A 20711-nucleotide genomic window follows, 5' to 3' on the forward strand; every position below is an offset into this window, starting at 1 on the left:
CACTCGCGGGGTTCATTTTTTCGCTAATTTTTTTTTTTCCTTTTTTGCCCAATTTCTTTACACTTTCGACTTCGCAAGAAGCCCCGCGTTTTCATTTTATATGCCTCTTAGCATACATATGTACCTTTTCGTTTTTTTTGTGACATAGGGTATACAAGCGTAATTCGGCATCTTCATAAGAGCGCACGTAACGTTTAAAGGGAATTGCCATTCGTACATAAATATATATACATATGTTCGTATGTGCGTATGTTCGTATGTTCGTATGCTCATATGCTCATTTGTGGTATGTACTTGTGCACACATATTGCGAAGGAAGCCAATTGAGGTGTACCTTAAGGAGTTAATAAGGAAGCCCTGTTTTTCTTGAGTGACGAAGGGAAGTACACACCCGGGTGCCGAAAAAAAAGGAGATTGACGGGGAAAGCGAAGCGCTCATATAACAGGCCTCTTGTAGCAGCCAGTGCATAACGGACAGCGCTCCGTAATTTTGTTTTTTCCCCTGAAGATTTCATAACAGGTACGACACATACGAAACGCAGGGCGTCGCACATATGTGTACGAAGGTGCGCGAGGAGCTATCCCTTCCACTGCAGATGTGGATACACAGGCACGCGCAGTTAACGGAAAATAGTTAGGGAAGGCCCCCGGCTGACCACGCGGCGGCACTTCCCACACGCAGACACGGGCAGGCATAGGCAGGCATAGGCAGGCACAGGCGACACAGGCAGACACACGGCCCACACAGCCCCCACACCTGATAACCCTTACACGTGCGGCAATTTCTCCCCCCCCTCCGGCAGGTCGACAAAATGTTAGAGGCCAAGCTAAACAACGCATCCATTTTGAAGAAGCTATTTGAATGCATCAAAGATTTGGTAAATGATGCAAATGTGGATGCGGACGAAAGTGGATTAAAATTACAAGCATTGGATGGGAACCATGTATCGTTAGTCAGTCTTCACTTGCTAGACTCAGGTTTTTCTCACTACAGATGTGATCGTGAAAGAGTGTTGGGGGTCAATATCGCATCACTAAATAAAGTCTTTAAGTTATGTGGAGCCAATGAGTCAGTAGTCATATCAAGCAAAGATGATGAAGATAATCTCAACTTCGTTTTTGAAAATAATAAAGAAGATAAAGTAACAAATTTTTCTCTCAAATTAATGTCCATAGAATTGGACTCTCTGAACATCCCAGACTGCGAAGAAGGGTTTGATGCAGAGGTAGAATTGAGTAGCAAAGAATTAACTAACATTTTTAGGAATCTATCCGAATTTTCCGACACGGTATTTATCGAAATAGACTCAAATATTATCAAATTTACGACAAAAGGTTTAGTCGGGGATGCAGAGGTGGCGTTAAAGCCAAGGGAATCAACAAGTGAAGATGATGTCGGTGTTACCATCAAATCTAGAAAAAAAATTAAGCAATCCTTTGCTATAAAATACTTAAATTTGTTTTCCAAGTCCACTATCCTCTCCGATGTAGTTACCCTTGGGTTAAGTGACAGTAGACCCATCGAGTTTAAGTACGAAATAAAAGACACCTCCCCGGACGCAGACACTCTGAAGGTTGGCTTTGTAAAATTTTTCTTGGCGCCTAAAATGGACGACGAAATGGATAACAAGGAGTAACCGCCCCTCCTCTTCGTGCCCCTGCGCTCCGTTCGCGCGGCATTTACGCGGCGTTCTTCAGTGTGTCCACGGCGTTCTTCAGTATGTCAACGCCTTCTTCAGTGTGTCCACGGCTGCACGACCCCTTGCTGCACCCCTCCCCCTTTTTCAACACTAGATGCATCCCATAGGTAGGTACTACATCACCCATTGCACTGTGCGTATACACTCGAACGTACACACTCGTACGTACACACGCCGTCTGCACATGAACCTCTGGCAATACATACGACTTATGTGTACTGCCAAATCACCTGTTTTTAACGACCCCAACGGGCACGCACAGCGGAATAAGAAACGCGGACTCGATTCCCAATTACACCATTTTAAGCCCTAACCAGTATGACCCCCTTTTTTTTTTATTTTTTTTATTTTTTTTTATTTTTTTACCCTTTGGCAATGTGTGGCCAGATTACATCTGCATAAATTCAGCGCGCGCAAGTCGTAAGGGCAATTTCCAAAAAGGGGGAAACGCGCCAAGTGTAAGTCAATTGGTACGTACATTGATGCGTATGTTGGTTTGCTTACTGGTTAGCCCCAGCTGGCTCACACAGTGCGAGAATATTTCTCCCCCTTCCACCCGGCTGCAAAAACTGTCTCATTCGAATTGTTAAAATAATATTCGGCAAGATGGGCAATAGGGACGAGGGGCAAGAGGCAAGAGATCACAGGCAAGAGACCAAAGACCAGGCGTGTACGCCTTTTTGTCACGTGAGGCATCATATCCCACGCAGGGGGGGCCAGGCCACTCCCCATCATTGACCGAAAGAATTGGGCCACGTCTTAACTTTTCAAATGGTCCGTACCAAATGGTCCTCACCAAATGGTCCTCACCAAATGGTCCTCACCAAATGGTCCTCACCAAATGGTCCTCACCAAATGGTCCTCACCAAATGGTCCTCACCAAATGGTCCTCACCAAATGGTCCTCACCAAATGGTCCACACCAAATGGTCCACACCAAATTGTCCGCACCAAATGGTCCGCACTTGAATGCATATCTGATTTGTTAAGAAGGGCGCATCGCACGGGAAGTTATCCGTTTAGTTATTTTTATGCGAAAAAAATGGCACAAAACCCCTGGGGGGTTTATACGTCGTTTTTTTCTTCTTTTTTTTTCTTTTTTTTTTTTTCTTTTTTTTTTCCTTTTTTTTTTCCTTTTTTTTTTTTTTTCTTTCTTCGACCCAATCGTGCCACTGCTGCCATGGGAGGTGTACACCATTTCGTCACCCCGCTCAATCGCGCCACCGCCGCGGAGAACGCAGAAAAGGAGGAGTAGCAGTGGCAAAGGCAGTCACAGTGGCAAAGGCAAAGGCAGTCGCAGTGGAACAGGCAGTCACTTCCTCATCCTGCTGCGGCTGCGCTGCGGATGCGGATGGGGCCCGCCCTCCCCGGGGGCGCCTAATAGTTGTAGCTAGCCGCGTCACGCCACAGCACCAGCAAGTCCACGAAGGCGTCGCGCTCCTTCTGCGTCTTGGTCTTAATGGGCAACTCTAGCCCTTCGGGGAAGTCCTCCGTGGGCGGACCGAAGATACACAACGTCACCTTCGCATTGACCTTCCTGGGCTCCCTCTTGTTACTCGCCTTTAGCAACGGGTGCGCTAACCCCTTAGATATGTTCTTAATACGCACCACGGAAATTTTAAATATGTGCTCCGTGTCTTCCCCAATGGTCCATTCTAAGGTACTGAGGTCTTGACTCGCCTTCCACTTGAATGGCTTCCTCTTATCGCTGTTGTGATATATTTTGCTCAGTCCTCCCTTACGTAATGCATCCCTTATGTTGGAGGGTAAATCATGGACCCCATTGACATATGGATCTTTGTCAAACTCGGATAAGCTGAAATCAAAAATTAAGAGCGTGTCCTTGAATGCATCCAGAGGATCCTCCGCAGAGTTCATTGCTTCCACAGTCATCTCAACTTTCTGCACGATCTGCTTGTCCTCCTTTTTGTTACTCATCTTAGAAACGGACGCCTTGAACCCTTTTATAATATCCCTAGACACAGTCATGTCGTACACTTCAGCAGAGTACATCGCGATGTTATCGATACATATGGATAACAGCTGCATGATTACAGCGTCCCCTCCAAAATTACTTAACATTTCCCTCGTCAAGCTATCAAAACCAGATGCAGTCATCGATATAATTCCCAACCTATGGTATGCAAAGTAGGCTAACAATCCTAAGGACACCTTCTGTAACCTAAGCTGCTTCTGATGGTTCTGATCATTTGCACAAGTCAACACAGACTGGATAATCGTATCGATCATTTCTTTATCCATACTGATATTGTACCATCCACCCAACTTGGCATTATACAACTCTTCTTCCTCCTCTGGGTATTCATTCGTAACACCTTCCACATTTTGCGTATAGTAAAGAATGCAAAGAAGCACACGCAACGCTTCCAACATGACGATGGATTTCTTAACCGATTTGCATATCAAATTTGCTATAGAAGGCACACCACCGCTGTTGCAGAACTCATAGGCCAATTCCTCCGACTGGATTAAACGCCTCATACATCTCAGAGAGGATACCACCAATTCAGTAATCTCAAATTCTTCCGTGTCAGCTTCAATGCAACTAATTAAAATACCAAACGCGTCAGATTTCACCAACAACGGTAAGCTAGACTCAATTTTGCATTGATTGCTCAACAAATGAATAGCCAACGTCAACAAACTGATATCATAATCGTATAACTGTATCACATTTATGGTTGCATCTATGCCCCCATTTTCGGAAAACATTTTGGCATTCTCATGGAGCCTACATAGAGAGCACAAAATGTCCAGCAGAAAAAATATAACCTTAGTGTTTTCTCTATTCTGTTTCAGAACATTCAACACAGGAATTAAGGTTACCCCAAAATTCCTCATATTCCTCTCTTCATTTTCCATAACCAAATTGGATAAGGTACGCAAACCCGTTTCCAACTCCGCATCTGGGAAAGACTCATTGAGCTTGTTCAACCAGGACTGGTACGAAATTTCGATCTGTGCGTCTAGGAAATATTTCACGTTTGCCGTATATAAGGACAAGTTCGAAATGGACTTGAACAAACTCTCAATACATCGCACTGCGTTTTTGTTATCACTTCCATCATAGCTTCTTAAACATTGAACCAACTCAGCCGGAGCGCCATTCGATCCGTAGGTCTTCTTCATATCTTCGTTTCTGAACAAAATGTTGCATAACAAAACGGAGGCACCATTCGTTACGTCAAAATTGGAGCGATACTCTCTCAATATTCTTACATTCAAGTCGGGACCTTTCAGTGCACAGAAGATATTCGAATTCGCCTTGTGGTCTATGCACATGTTGGCTAGCGCCAAACAGCAGTTGGTAATGGTGGGCTCCATTTTCTCCACATTCAACGATCGAAGCAGTAAATTCACGCATGCATCTATTCCCTTGATTTCTCCAATCTGCGTTTTTATTTCTTTCACCACGGATAAACTTCCTATCAGGAAAAGCACATCTGGGTATATAATCTTGTCCGTCTCGACATTGTTAATAATGGCGGTCAGCCGTACCAACACATCTGCTTTTAGTAACATTTCCACATGCGCATCGGACACAATTTTTCTCATAGCTCGGAATACATGACGAAGCAACGAAACGGAGTAATCCCCATTATCATACTGGTTCCATATTTCTATCAAATGGTTAACCGCATTCGTTCTATCATACACATTTCTGTTATGCGCTGTCCTATCTATTAGCAAAACACGATTGATGAGGAAGTCTTCCTTATCCTCCTTCTCAATAGTTTTCTCCATACAGAGATCGCCAACCGATTTACTAATCACATTTGCATACTCCTTTATATCCTTAACTACATGCTGCAGCCCAATTGGGTTCTTCGTAAAAGCGCATAAAGCACGACACGAATAATGCTTCACGTTTTCATTAGCTTGTTTGATCAAGGAATGAAAAGCACTCGTGTGAAATCCTTTCTTCACTAGCTCTTTCAAATTATCGCTATTCTCACACAATATTTCTATTGACATGTAACCGTACGAATTGTCCGTTCCAGCTTCGGTGGTGGGTAAAAGGTTGTCCTTATTATACACCTTCAATCTTTCCAGTACATAATTCATATCATCTTCCAACGACGCGTCAAGCAGAACGTTAATCTCCATCGATTTCAGCTTGTACTCTGTCAACATGTCGTATATATCCTTACACGTCTTTTCCTTTGGCATATCGTCATTTATGGCATTACGCACACTGCAGATTCTCATTTTTATATTATCCACGTATTCTTCTCCTAACTCCTTCTTCTTCCCGTCTAGACTGACCTCCAACTCTTCCAACAATTTGTACATTTCATCATTGTTCGCGATTTGGCGCCCTATTCCTTCCTTTACGACCAATTTTTCCAACGTCTGAACAAAACTTTCTGCCGTCGCGTTATCATTTACTAAATTCTCATGGTTGCTCTGGACAATGGATGGCAATGCAGAAGTTATTATCTTCAACGAGGTGGACGAGTCACATGTGGCTATCTCACTCAGTGCTTCCAAAACGGCTACATTCACTTCTTCACATGGCTCATATTCCATCAGCTTAGCTAAATTGTTCAAGGCCTCCGTCTTGTCTGTCTGCCGAATGTGCGTAAATAATCCAGTAGATGCAGCGTCCTTCAACAAGTTGGCATACGCTTTGATAATTTCCACGCGACCTTGCTCTGTATAATTGGACAGATTTTCCTCCGATACTAAGGAACTAATTTTCTTCAACGTTTCCGAGGCTACCTTTTCATCTAACAAGCTCGACACTACCATGGTGTCTACAAAATTGATAAATTCCACTGTCCTGTCTTTGCTAGAACCCAAATTTAGCAACATTCCGCAGGATTCTAAGATGCGTGCATTGTCCATATCATTTACATACCCAGAAGCGCTAGACGTTTCTGCAATGGCACCCAATAATTTGATACCAGGAACGAATACACAATCGTTCGCTCTGTTCAAATTCATGATGGATAGCGTTTGATCTACTAAGTTCCCCATGGAACCATTCCATTTCATGTACAACAACTTGGCACCCTCCTCATCCTTTGTCACCTGTTCGAGCAACTCATATATGCCCTGCACGGCGTATGGCTTGTTTTTGTACTCCTCCAAAATTTCGTACGTATTGTCCAGTATCGGGGCCAACTTATCCAGCACCAGCTGCTTCGTGTACGGATTCAACACACATCCTGCTAGGACACTATACACAGGAGACACAAATTTACAGTTGGCTAACCCAACCTTGTTCGCAATCATGTCCGTGTACTGATTTAACACCCCTGAAGAAGCAACCGCCCAAGCTCCCAGCTGGTCCTCATGATCATACTTCACACGATCTACCAACCGTTTCGTGACCAATGCAATGTTCGCCTGCAGAGACGCATTATCCAACTGTGAAGTCAAATACCCATTCAGCTGTTGCAATGTTGCCTCCGTGTACTCCAACGCATCCGAAGGATTTTCCAGAGGGGCCCTCAAAAACATCTCTAACTTACTGCTCAGGTTGTCTATTTTCTGCACCGAATCGCTGTCACTAGATTTAACATTCAATATCAATTTCATCAATTTCTTTACCTGTTCATCGGCTCCCATGTAGGAAAATAAAACTCCTCCCAATTTGGAGATTTCCTCATTCTCACTGTGTATCATCGTAACGTCCGAAATGACATCCACCGCACCCAATTCTCTCAGCTTCATCTTGTCATTACTATTACACAGCTTGATCAAAACGGTGAGTATGTCCTGGGCCGTCATTTCGTCATTCTTATTTTTGCCCAAAGTTTCTAGCAATATCTTTATCGCTGAATATTGGTCTATCTTCATCTTCTCTTCAATATTTATATGGTCTGCTATAATGGCCAAACATTTCGCACTGTCCTGAACGATGGGCAAATCTGCTTGGTACTCTCCCATAATCTTAAACAGATTGTCCACAATTGGAGTCATGCTAGCTATATTTGTTATTATCTGATCATCCTCCGTTTTTAGAAGCTCGTACAAAGCCTTTATAGAATTTCCCCGAGAGTTCTTATACTTCTCCGAGTTGCCTATCAGGTCTACAATCAGCGCTATGAGCTTGTCATATTCCGGATGCTTAATTAATTGGTTGACGCGCTTTTCTCCCGTACACATGCAAGCTAAACATCCAAACGTGCTCTTAATAACAGTGTCCGATTCGGAAAAGTAGTTAATTCCTGCACACAGCTTCTTAACCAAGCCTTTGTTAAATCCTATGTCTGCATTGGTAATGTCATGCTTCAGGAGCAAACTTAGAGACTCCAATAAATTCGAAACAGCCTCTTCCGTGCAGTCGTTTCCTGGTAACTCCAAAAGGTTGTATCCTTCTATGAGTGCGGAAGTCATATCGCTTTTCGTCAAATGCACTAATCCAATTCTTGTCTGAGATATGTTCGTGCAGGCATGTCCAATTTCTGATATCGTCGCGTCATACAAACTTCGTCCTAAAATGCTGTAGTCCTTCTTTTCCGTCGATTTGTAAATAGTCGGATTGTCCTTCAACCACTGAACCATATTGTGAAGATGCTCCCCTACGTTGCAACGAGAAGATATCTTACTCGCTTCTGCGGTTAGTAACAACTCGTTCAGAGAAGTCAAATACTCATGCAGTTTGATCAGGTCCTTTTCGCTCATAGCTTCATTGCACAGTTTTAGAATATCCTCAATTTCTTTCGTTAGAGAGTCTAACGGCATTAGCATTGCCAACAAAGGGGCACACGTCGTCTTCAGCTTAGCACTCTTTGCATGCGTCCGCAACGAGTTCTGAAGTGTAACCAACGTGTTGGCCTTCTTTATCGAGTCGATCGATTCTGGGCTAATTTTTACAATATTTCCCAACACGCTAAATCCAATTATCTGTACATCCAAGTACATGGGCACCTTGTGGATATAGTTAACAATCTGCTTCACATAACCCTTGTTAACCAACACATCCGCGCCAATTACATTGCTACTGAGGAGTATGTTATCTATCGCTGCAAGTAGATTCGTCTGAGTCAAGCGAGACTCTGAATACTTCTTCATCAACTTGAATATGCTATCTAAACTGGATTCTACAATCTCTTTGTTATTTATTTTGTTAATTTCGGTTAAATGGTTTATACACTCCGCGGCTGTAATCAAAATGTTGTCGTCTGGTTCTTCAATCTCCGCAAGTCTCTTTACTTGAGAAATGCACATCACATCAACTATGGACCCTATTACCTCGTGAATTGTAGCTGCCGCATTCAGTTTCAATATCTTGATTGTCTTCAGCGCTGCTTTGATTAACTTCGGTTGTTCATTAAACCGAGGGGATTCAATCCATACTTTCATGCCGTTATATATCGAACTGTCAGCTCCCTTGGATTCTAGTATACTTTTTAAAGACTGGATTCGAGACAATCCAGAAATTGCTGCCAACGTTTTGTACGCAGCTTCCGGGTTTGACTGAGCCAAATTTATAATCGACTCCAAATTGGATATATGCCTTTGACAGTCACTTTCAGTGGCTAACTTCTCCATAATTTTGGTCCCCTCTTGAATTATCACTTCGTTCGTTTCATTTTCCAGCATAACAGTCAACACTGAATCGACTACCTCTTTATTACTCAAATAGTTCAAGGCGTCCGAAGCGGTCAACATCTTATTTATCAGTTTTAGACCAATTTCTGCTATAGTGCTGTCATTGCTCACAGTTGACAATGCATTGGCAATTCCTGTCACCCCTCCGTACTGATTAATAGGTTCCACCGTCGTTATATATTCTGATAATCTGAAGTAGGCCGTAAAACAATTTAAGAGGTATTTCGTTTCGTTCAAATGGTACTGGATACAAGTAGACAAAATTTCGATTGCTTGATTGTTTACCATTTGTTCGTGGAACTCGTTAATCATCGAAGCAGAGGCTATGCAGGACATACTCGCTTTGGCTAACTCAATGGAATCCAAAGATGCGTACAATATTGGGAATAAAGACGCGAACAATGAGTAGCTATTTACTTCTTTCACATAGTTAGATCGAGACACGAACGGAATTAGCGCATTACAAACAGCACTTGCGCAATCGACGTCATTGGGAAAGTAGGATAACGCGGTGCAAAGCGTTGCAATGCCTCCATACTCATATACTATGGCAGCATGAGGGGGATTATTTGAAATCCTTCCCAACATTCTAGATGCCCCAGCTACTAATCTGGAAATTTTCTCAGGATTACTTTCATACTGTTGTAATCCACTATTGATTAATTCTACAAGCACTGGGATTCCTCCAGATTCTACTACCTTATCTGTTATGGAAGAGATATACGAAAGAGAACTCAGTAACTCTAGTGCAGAGTCCTGCTCCTTTGATCCCTGCTCTGATCTTTTTAAAATGTTCAGACAGTTAGTTAGTTGTTCTGGACCGACAGCACATTTCATAGCATCACTTCCTTTGGAAACAATTCTTGGGTACGACTTAAATTTGTCCAAAATGACAACGGATTTTTCAATTATAGTCGGAACTACATAACCGTTTGAAGACAAATTTTTAATAGCGTCAAATACCCCCTCAACAATTTCAGCCGTATCATCATTTATCGCCTGCAATGTTAGACAGTGATCTATTAATTTATGATGTGCTCCCTCTGCATTTAAGATCTGTGAACCCGAAGCAGACTTAGCCACAACAGACAATGCTGACACGATTACATTCCCCAATTTGACATTATAAGAGCTTGACGTAAACACATTTAGTAAAGCAACACCGAGATCTCCTCCCTCTATTTGAACATTTGAATCATTCATATTCTGAATAAATAACATACAATTTTTTAATGTATCCTGATCTGAGGGAACCGTTTTGATAATTTCTACTACGGCGTTCACACCACCATCTGTAATTAACTTTTGTAATGCATCTGTGTCTTTCTCGGAGCAGCAATAATCCGACATAGCAAAGAGTACTCTACTTGAGCAAAAAAGAATATCATCATCATCCTTGTAATTAATTACTGCGTTCTTTATGGACTCCACGGCACCTCTTTCCAACGCGTCAAATGCGTTTTCTTTGTACGTTTTTGATGTGGAGTTACAAAAGTCGGATAGCGATCTCAACCCAAACATTAACATACGTTTAAAGTTTTGGTGCTGCACTATGGAAGACACGGCGGTACTTACCCCGGGGTCACACCCCCTTCTCACTAAAAAAAAGGGAAAGAATTAACATGTACAATGAGAGAAGTATTTAACTTGATAACATTCTCATTTGTGTGAGGCACTCGCATGGGAACCCCACCCTCAGCGGCACTTCAATGTGTGTATATTTTTTCACAGTCATATTTGTTACGCGAAAAGGGTACTAAAAAATTTTGCACAAGAGGGTTAGTACATAAAAGACGGTAGGAAGAAGAACAATGGAACACACACATTTCGCGATAATGTACAGAAGGACATTCCGCTCATGGGGGGAATGTATACCCAAGTGTACGTTTCTTTAAAAAAAAGAAACTTGAGTTTCTTCCTCTTACCTTGTGTTCTCGCCATTTCCGATAATATAACGTGTAAATCAAAATTGTCTGTTTGCGTGTGTCTATACTAGGGCTGGACACACTCGAATGCGCGAATGTGTGCGTGCGTTTAAATGATTCTACGATGAATGTGCATATATTTCGGCAGCTCAGGTTTGGCTTGGAGCTGTGCTCTCGAAAGGGTCCTTAAATGGGGACGAAAAAAGTGCTGATGTTTATTCCAGTTTTGCGTTTAAATTTCAACGTACAGAGAAGTAGTTGCAATAAATAATAATCATTCTTAAAACAAGAGCAACGCGCTGGCATTAAAAATACTATTGCCCATGCAACAGGTTAGTCCTTATGTTTTAACATGACTGAAGGGACATACAGGGGGAAAACGAAAAAAAAAAAAATCGTGGGTAAAACTTGTGCGTAAATGCGGCTACTAGCAAGTTAGCCCTTTATGCCCTGCGTAGTGTGCCTACGTATGTGCGTACGTACACGCCTGTATACACACATAAACATATGTGTACGCCTTTGTACACACCCATGTGCATGTAAGGAAAAAATATAACACCAGTTAAAACAGTATGGTTTGCCGGGAAACCAGAAAAAAACCATAAGTAAAATAAAGAATAAATGCATGCATATGTATCAAGGCGAAAAAAGAAAAAGGAAAAAAACACGAAAAAGGCAAAACAAACAAAAAAGGCAAAACAAACAAAAAAGGCAAACAAACAAAAAGGGTAAAAAAACGCAGTTGGGGAAAACAATTCACAAAGAAATGCAAAAAAAAAAAAAAAAAAAATGGTCAGATTAAAGTCAAATAATTGCTAAACTGTTTTGTTTATTTATTTATTTATTTTTTTTTTTTTTTTTTTTTGGTGTGCATTTTCATCCCAATGACGTATGAACAAAAGGTCTTTTTTTTTTTTTTTTTTTTTCAAATTATCCTCATAAAAATGGCTGTAATTCTCGCGCCCATATTTAATTGTGCATATTTGTTATCTAATTTTACCTGTATATGTACATGCAATTTTTGAAAAAAAATTTTTTTTTTTTTTTTTTTTTTAGAATTATCCGAGCCGAAACACATTTTTACACACATAAGACAATAAAAAAAAAAAAATCCCTGCCGCGATTTCATTTTTTGCGTAAACGATTAAGTTTATTGCTACATTTAGCGTCAGGAATAGACGAGTCAATTTGTTTCGCGCGGAAGGAAATTCTAAAAAAGTGAAAACGTCCAAATGTGGAAACGTCCAAATGTGGAAACGCCCAAATGGGAAAACAAAATTGACAGAAACGGCTAGCCACTCAAAAATTAATTTTTTTGCATATTTTGTTTCCATTTTTTTATTAAAAAATAAAGTTCATCTGGGGAAATTTTACTGTAATGTTGTGCAACTGGAAATGGTGCTGTAACGAAAAATGGCTGGTCAGACAAAAAAAAATGAACACAACGTAATGAGGTAAAATGCTGCGTACATGCAACATATAAAGAATGTGCGCACTACACCGTACGTAACATATAAGCTGGAAAATATAAAATGCATAAAACATGCAATGTGCCGCGTGTACGTATGTGTACTGTCCGCACGCGTGGGCAAAGTACAACAACTGTCATAAATTTAATTCATTTAAACTAGTTCAGTAGAACGTAAAATGTAAGCTTTTACACTTAATCCATTTCTGTACGCGTAATACCAACTATTTTGCAATTTATAAAAAAAAAAAAGTAAAAAAATGGTGTTGCCTTATTCATCATCGTCCTCTTCCGGGGGTGATTCTACTTCATAAATCCAATACCTTAAAAAAAAAATGAAAGAAAATGTTGTAAAAATGGACCATTTGAGGGAATAAATGTACATGGGAGTACACACGTGCAGCGGTGGGTGTGTATGTACGTTTACGCGTACGCGCATATGCCCGCACACACATGTAGGGTTAAGCACACACGGATGAAAACAAATGCGACATGCTTCGTTCTGTATGCGCATCTGTGTGTGCGTCCGTGTCTGCTTGCGGGGAAGGGCATCGCTCGAAATGGACACCGCTCGTACGAAGAGGGGAAATAAACAGTGGGCGTGCACACATAGGCAAAGCAAAAAGAACCGAAGAAAAGGGAACAAAACAGAACAACACAAGGCGATTCATCATCATGCACCGTATCCGCCTGAATAAATCGCATGTGCCGTAATAACAACGCAAGGTCATAGCACAAAATATCGCAAGCCACAGTACTTGCTCACGTAAGACACTCCCCTTTTTACACATTTCGTGTTTCATGTGCTCTTTGTTCGTACCATTGTCGCCCTATAACCTTCACTGTCATGGTTGTGTGAACAATCTCATCCAACATGTACAACATGGTGAAACACGGAATCGCAATGCTAAAAATGATAAGCGTTGGGATCCAGAAAAACAGAAATTCAACTTTTAAAACCATATTGTAGTTTCCCCACACATTTAATCTTGTTCTGGACCAAAAAGGAATATTCTTTTGGCTAACATTAAATAAGTACTCCATCGGCTTCGTTTCTTCTCCCTTAATCATTTTTTGCCCATTCACAATTACTATGTTTTGTTTTGGTGTGTGTAACCAGTAATCGTCCCAGTGAAAGCTGTCAAAATCATATTCTGGTTTCCTTACTCCGTCTTGATCTAGATGGTCTCGAGGATTTCCATGATGGTGCTCTACATGATGGTACAATCCCTTGGCGTGCCCTTCATGGTCGTGTCCATGGTCCTTAACCTCGTTCGCTTTGTTACTGGCTGCATTTTTTTTCCCTGTTGCGAATTCTTTACTTCTGAACGGAAGGATTCCCACGAACTGGGGTTTTATATGGCTAGATTTCTGTGTACCTGTGAAGTGGTATACATTTCTTAATCCTTTACATAACTTGTAATTTAACTTGAACATTTTAAAAAAAGCAGGAGCAAACACTAAATGCTTGTACGTCGCCGCTTATACGTGGCCGCTTATACAAAATTACGACGTAGGAACAATATTTTTTACACAAAAAAAATGGGGCCTTCCCAGTATTTTTAATTCCTTTTTAAGCGCGATGCGGAGTGGTCCAAATAAAAAAACGAAACAAGAATAGCATCTTTATGCGATCGCAAAAGCGAAGTATCCTTTCACACGAGTTGAAGGGTTGCCCCTTGTGCTACTAAAAATGTACGCAGTTTTGCGCAAAGCATATGTTCATATGTACAATGAAGTGAGCACTTGCGCGCTTACCCATTTACCTAATTATTTGCTAACCCCCCTTCGCTAATTTTCTTAACTTATTCGTTTTATATTCCTAAGTTACTCATCGCATAACGAAATGCTACTTTTTTAAAATGAATCTTACTGTTCAAATTTTTCGAAATATACACTTGCAATTATTTTTTTTTTCCTTACACCTTTTCCCAATATTTTTTCAGTACATGTTTTGCGCATTCTCCTGCTTGTACGTATGTGATTAGGAAAAAAATAAAAAATAAAATAATAAAATAAAATTAAATAAAAAAAAGAAAAAAAAAAGAAAAGAAAAAAAAAAGAAAAAAAAAGTAAAAAAAAAAAAAAAACATTAAATTATGTAATGTTTGGGTCGCCTTCTCATATATGTGCGTTTCATTTTAAGCGCAAAAGTGGAAGCGTCGTTTTAATGACGCAGCCACACAACGACTAGGCTATTTTTTCCCTCATTTTGTTTCTTGCGGAGAACAAACGCTAACACGTACTTTACAAACGAGCAATTAATTTAGCAGCTCCAAGCAGCTTTAACATTTCGAGGCAACTTAAATGTAGAGCGGCATTACAATGCATACGCACGTAATGCGTGTGTACACTCCCATGCGCGCAGGGAACAAACGAAGTATCAGCAAACAGCATAGCTATATTCCCCTGCGTTTTTTCCCCTCTGAGCTATCGCACAGTGTATGATTATCTCCCCTCGCGCTTGCCTTTCCCGTTGGGAGAATTAATCTTCATTTGGGGGGGAGCCCACCCGAAATGTCACAAAATTGAGGGCTAAACTGAGGGCCAAACTGAGGGCCAAACTGAGGGCCAAACTGAGGGCCAAACTGAGGGCCAAACTGAGGGCCAAACTGAGGGCCAAACTGAGGGCCAAACTGAGGGCCAAACTGAGGGCCAAATAGAACACGTTGTCGTTGCGCCCTTTTCACCCTCCCCCCTCTGCATAACTTTGCAATTTTGTGAACAGTGAGGAGAAATATATTCATTGTGTGCGGGTCCAGCAAGGGGGTATGTGGGCTGCTCGTCCACTTAGCGTAAATGTGTAGCTAACCCTGCGAGGGCAACCTCCAAGTGGCCATTCATTTTGTGAGCCCCCCGATGGTCCGATTTGCGGAAATGTAATTAGTGAGATAAGCTGGCCAAACCGCGATCGGAAGCTAAGGCCAAAGTTAAAATTAAAAGGGGGCACGCAAAGGAAGTTTCGAACTGGGAGAACTCGAAAAACACATTGTAAGGACAAAGGAAAAAAAAAAAAAAAAAAAAAAATGAACACATGCACACTCACTAATGCTACCATCGTTACTAACATCACGTAGCAGCACGCCCTCGAAATAATTTTTCGTGCCCCCTTATCTCAGTTGGCACTGCTTTTACGACAGTTGGGTTGTGCTTCCCCTGCCGAATAGCCACCTTCACAAAATCGCCTTCTTTAAACAGACCGAACGTATTTTTTTGCACGTGCTTACTCATGTCGAAGGCAAAAATGACAGCTGCCAATATGAAAAAGCTTTCCTGCCTGGCCATAACAAAATGCAGCTGTCTCGTAAAACCCTGCTGGTCTAAATGTCCAACCCTGACTCACGGCAGTGTCAGCGCTAGCACCTTTTCCTATAACTCGTCAAAGTTTATTTGCAAGAGACACTTCACTTATGATAACATTGACGTAACGCTAGATTGGGAAAATGCAGACGACATAGCAGACCTACTTTTGGAGGAATACAAGCATGTAGACCCATTAACGTTGCGATTTGAGGAGTTAGAAAACATGGTAATGGATACCGTTGTGAAGAAAAACAAAAAGAAGTTAAGCGGCAGGTGTAATGAAGGCGCTCTCGAAAATATTCAAATGAACTGGCTGGAGAAATATAATGAGGAGAATAGTTAAAACACCACCTTTTGTAATCCTTTTTTTTTTTTTTTTTAATACACCTTTTTGTTTGATAGCTCCTTCGTTTGTGTCACCTTAGCAAACATCACATTAGGGGGGAAGACGTTCCTTTATAGCTGCGTGCATACGTATGCATGAGCGTGTGAAGATTTTCCCCTGCAGAAAAATGTACCTGCCAAAACCTTTGCAGATCCACCTCGAACCCTATGCGCGTGTTCCATTTTACAGCATCGCCCAACGCGCCGTAGTTATGCTGTTAAACCCTTTTAACGTGTAATAAAAAAAAATTACCTTTTTTTTTTTTTTTTTTTTTTGTTTCATTACCTTTTCGTCTTATCGTGTTTCCCCTTCCTTTTTAAAGCGGCATTTAACATTTAACACCAGTTTACACCATTTAGCAACATTTTTCGGCTAACTTGAAGCGCGCACAATTCACGCAAAGCGTTTGCACACACATGGGGAATGGGAGGAAGTTGCCAACACAGGGTAGTGACCACTCCGCGTTGTTATGAATACACACATACGCATACGTATCTTCTCTGAGTTTACAACATGCAACGTGTTATGGAACAGGCGCAATTTTATTTTCCCTCCAATTGCAGACTTTCCTGCACTTGATTTTTTTGCTAGCGGCGGAGAATTTTTTTTCCCCTCGAAAAATTCCCCTTAATTGATACACAACAATTTGATAAACCGTTATCTTATCGTGCACAACTTGGAGTTCACCCCAGTTATACACCTTTTCAAAATTGACTCAGTTGGAAATGCCGACATTTTTAAAAACGGAAAATTTGCGTCAACATTTCCGAGTGAACCAACGCGTGGCTCTTTAAGCGGATGCGCAGGGGGAGCGAAAAATAACGTCCTTTTTATTTATTTATTTTATTTTTTTTTTTTCCCCCCCTACTTTTCTGTCTTTTTGTAAAAATACAGAAATGCAAAGGAATGTTTTCCCCCTTTCACGTTACCATTTTGCCAATAACAAATTGCGAATTAGGAATTGCCAAGCTGGCTGACTTCTCATGAATATTACGCCCCCCTCGCATTTTTGTCTACCACGTGGAACATTGAGCAATTCATGGAAACAGCGGCGAAAGATGGATGCAACCACGTCATGCAAAATGATGAAAATAAGCAGGTGATTCAGTTGTGCGGGGTCCTTAATTATTCATGGAAGGTTTTTTTTTTTTTTCCTCCCTGTTATGACTATTCCCCAGTTTCACATAAAATTAAAAATTTGCCTCCGTGTGCAGGAATATCTTGACTTTTCGGACGACTTTGTCTTCTGCTCGACCTGCCACAATTTCTCGCCGGTAATGGAAGCGGGCACACACGAACGTACCGATGGGTGTGCCTACTTGCGTACGTTGCGCATAACTGACCGACCACCTCTGACCGACCACCTCTGACCGACCACTTCCCCCCCCGCAGTACCACAAAGAAGGCTACCTAGAAAAAAGGTGTTCAAATTCCTGGTTCGGATACTCCAAAAGATGGTTCCTTCTGAAAAACAAAAAATTATATTACTTCAAAAGCAAAGAAAGCTTGAGGCCGTCGGGAGTCCTCGATCTAGAACTGATCCACATGGACATTAACGTAAACGAGAAATACTTCTTCCGTGTGTGCTCCTAAACGTATGCACGTATCGCTCACTTTGCGCCTTAAATAAGGGTGTGAAATGTGAAGAAATGAAGAAAGGAAAAATTGCATGCAGGGGAGATAGTCGAAGAGTTACTCACAAAATGGACCAATGTGGTTGCACCGATTCACCACAAATGAGGAAAAAACCTCACGCACACATGCTGCCTTAACCATGTTCCTGTTTATTTTCTTTTTCCCCCCAACTGTACAGTACGAACATGGGATAAAACGGAAACGAAGTGGCGAAGACTGCTTTCTGTGTAACGCTAGAGAAAGCGAGCATGCGAGGGAGGAACCTCCTGAAAAGATAAAGTCACACTCGCAACGTGTTATATAATAGCATGCACGCATGAATGTACGTCTGTACATCCACCTAACCGATTTTACACCCCACCTACATTTTTTTTTTTTTTTTTTTTTTGCGCTCACAGATTGCATCGAATCGAGGATATACAAGAACGACAGCAAAAAGGAGTCGCTCCTAATTTTAACCCCCAGGAACACAGGTCTCAGCTTTTATTTAAGGGTATGCTTGAGTACAAAAAAGGAATAGCTAATCAACAAAAGAAGGGATCCCACTCTGCGGAGATCTACATGTATATATGCGCCCCTTTTCATCTACAACGCCGGTAACGCCATTTTCCCCACAGGGTGAAGACGCGGAAATATACGAGTGGTACAACTTGCTAAACAGTTCCATGACGAGCAATAAAATTATAAGTCAACCGAATTTTATTTTTTCGGAAAGTAACTTTTGGAAAATCGACAGAATATCGGTTGATGTATTTGAGTCGATTGCGGACACGGGCGACATAGTCTTATTCAGGTGATCATTTGGGGGGAAGGCGGCGAAAGGGAGAAGAAGCTACGAAGCGGAGAAGCAACGTAGCGGAGAAGCAACGAAGCGGAGAAGCGAAGCGCACAGTTGATCGCTTTCGTGCGCTTTTATCCACCCCATTTTGCGCAAAATTTTAATTAAACCACAGACTCAGCTGGTGTGCATCACCTTCTTTCTTCCTTACACCCTTCCTTCCTTTCACCCTTCCTTTTTTTTTCGAACGAACAGGTCAAACGTGGCTTCTGCGAAGCTGCAGAGGATCATAACGAGGGGCGAGTATGATCACATCGGCATGATTCTCAGGAATGATAAAAATGGCATATTCCTCCTGGAGGCCTTATCCAACATGGTAACGACATTTACATGTATTGTGTAGATCTACGTGGGTAACTACACGAGTGTCAGAGGCTACCCAAATATACAACCACGATTTAGGCACAACATACTGCACTTTCACCTTCGTTCAATCTGTGCACCCTAACTAGGGAATCATCCTAACTCCCTGGGAGCTTTTTAGAAAGAACCGCTGGAACGAGGCCTACACCAGGTTGGTTTATTTCACCCGTATCAACTAATGTGCACAAGGCGGTTATTTCCAAAAGGGGCAAACCATAAGACGCGTGCATTTACCTGTGCCTTTACATGCAAATGGACGCTCAAAGGAGCACGCACTCACTAACACATATGCACGCGCACTCACACACATGCACGCGCACTCTCACACACACACACACTCACCTGCGAATTTTTACTTTGCAGAATTGCTCTGAGACGCCTGACCTGGGACAACTCTGAAAAAAATCTTAAAAAGTTGCTACATTTTCTTAAAAACACCATAGGGAAAAAATATAACCTCAAGATAATTAATTTTCTGGCCCCCAAAACTGGTGCGTCCTATTTGTGCATATAGCGCCGTAGTCCAAACATATTTTTTTTTCGCTATCTGTACGAATTGGTCTATCCCTTCAGCACGGCGCATTTTGTACCTTTCGATGGGTTTATATTTTTGCCTTTTCTTTTGCCTGTGCTTTTTCCGATGCTTTTTCCTGTGCTTTTTCCTATGCTTTTGCCTGTGCTTATGTTCACACATTTTTTTTTTTCCCCTTTTTTGCCCCCCCCCCCGCCGCAGATGACGCCGGCTATTTCTGCTCCGAGCTAATAGGAGAATGCTGGAAGGTAGGCATTTGAAAAAAAAATGGCGCACTGTCTCCATCGCCCCAAGACGAGTTAATTGGGGCATTTACTTCCACCCATGTTTGTGCGCGCATTAAGTTACATGCTTCCCCTTCCCTGGTGAACCACACAGATAATGGGTGTCATTCCTGTAAACACCAAATGCTCGTACATCTGGCCGAGTAAGTTACGAGTGCATGCGCCAACCATGTGGACGCACATTCGAAAGTGCATTCTGCGTGTGACACACCGTGTGTATGGCGCCTCTTATGTTGATTACATGATGCAGTACCTCGATTCATGATCAGTCTGGGATAATATGCACAGTTTTAATGAAGGGAATTTATCTCCCACCCCCAAATTTTGTAAATAAAAAAGGGGAGCCCTTTTTAATCCACACACCACATAATAGTGAGGCAAAACGACCCCTTCCTCGTTTAGGCAATTTTTCCGAAAAGTTCGAAGAGAAAATGAAGTTACAGGAAGGCTGCCAGCTAAATAATGAGCTATGCATAGACTTCACCCTGTGAGCATTTTGGCGAGAGCATCCCAATAATTGGCCATTCCGGGGGGACTCTCCCAATCCTTCCATGTCTTCCCATTTTGGCATACCACCATTTCGTGCACCCCTATGTCGCTTAAAGTGGGCATTTGTCTAGGCATGTGCCAAGGATGTGTCCACAAATGCACGTTTATCTTTCTTTCTTTTTTTTTTCTTTCTTCCTTTCTTTCTT

The 20711-nt window shown here is 41.7% G+C and overlaps 5 protein-coding genes across 5 annotated transcripts; 3 read left to right on the forward strand and 2 right to left on the reverse strand.

Annotated features, from left to right (window-relative positions):
* Nucleotides 1-803: 803 nt before the first annotated feature.
* Nucleotides 804-1637, forward strand: PCYB_111870 (proliferating cell nuclear antigen; the record flags this gene model as incomplete). The annotated part of the gene is made up of 1 exon (XM_004223065.1): nt 804-1637. Exon 1 carries the CDS (start codon nt 813-815, stop codon nt 1635-1637), a length of 825 nt encoding a protein of 274 aa, XP_004223113.1. The 5' UTR covers nt 804-812.
* Nucleotides 1638-3076: 1439 nt separating this feature from the next.
* Nucleotides 3077-11224, reverse strand: PCYB_111880 (hypothetical protein; the record flags this gene model as incomplete). Its single annotated transcript, XM_004223066.1, has 2 exons — nt 3077-10881; nt 11209-11224. The coding sequence occupies 2 exons, from the start codon at nt 11222-11224 to the stop codon at nt 3077-3079; spliced, it is 7821 nt and encodes a 2606-aa protein (XP_004223114.1).
* Nucleotides 11225-12947: 1723 nt separating this feature from the next.
* Nucleotides 12948-14113, reverse strand: PCYB_111890 (cytochrome c oxidase subunit 2a; the record flags this gene model as incomplete). Its single annotated transcript, XM_004223067.1, has 2 exons — nt 12948-12999; nt 13497-14113. 2 exons carry the CDS (start codon nt 14111-14113, stop codon nt 12948-12950), a joined length of 669 nt encoding a protein of 222 aa, XP_004223115.1.
* Nucleotides 14114-15920: 1807 nt separating this feature from the next.
* PCYB_111900 (hypothetical protein) lies at nt 15921-16322 on the forward strand (the record flags this gene model as incomplete). The annotated part of the gene is made up of 2 exons (XM_004223068.1): nt 15921-15980; nt 16062-16322. The coding sequence occupies 2 exons, from the start codon at nt 15921-15923 to the stop codon at nt 16320-16322; spliced, it is 321 nt and encodes a 106-aa protein (XP_004223116.1).
* Nucleotides 16323-17403: 1081 nt separating this feature from the next.
* Nucleotides 17404-20507, forward strand: PCYB_111910 (hypothetical protein; the record flags this gene model as incomplete). Its single annotated transcript, XM_004223069.1, has 12 exons — nt 17404-17502; nt 17543-17638; nt 17757-17921; nt 18178-18292; nt 18398-18492; nt 18617-18792; nt 19033-19153; nt 19290-19351; nt 19564-19691; nt 19934-19980; nt 20111-20159; nt 20419-20507. The coding sequence occupies 12 exons, from the start codon at nt 17404-17406 to the stop codon at nt 20505-20507; spliced, it is 1242 nt and encodes a 413-aa protein (XP_004223117.1).
* Between the last annotated feature and the right edge of the window lie 204 nt (nt 20508-20711).

Source organism: Plasmodium cynomolgi, chromosome 11 (assembly GCF_000321355.1).
Source record: "Plasmodium cynomolgi strain B DNA, chromosome 11, whole genome shotgun sequence".
NCBI lineage: Eukaryota > Apicomplexa > Aconoidasida > Haemosporida > Plasmodiidae > Plasmodium > Plasmodium cynomolgi.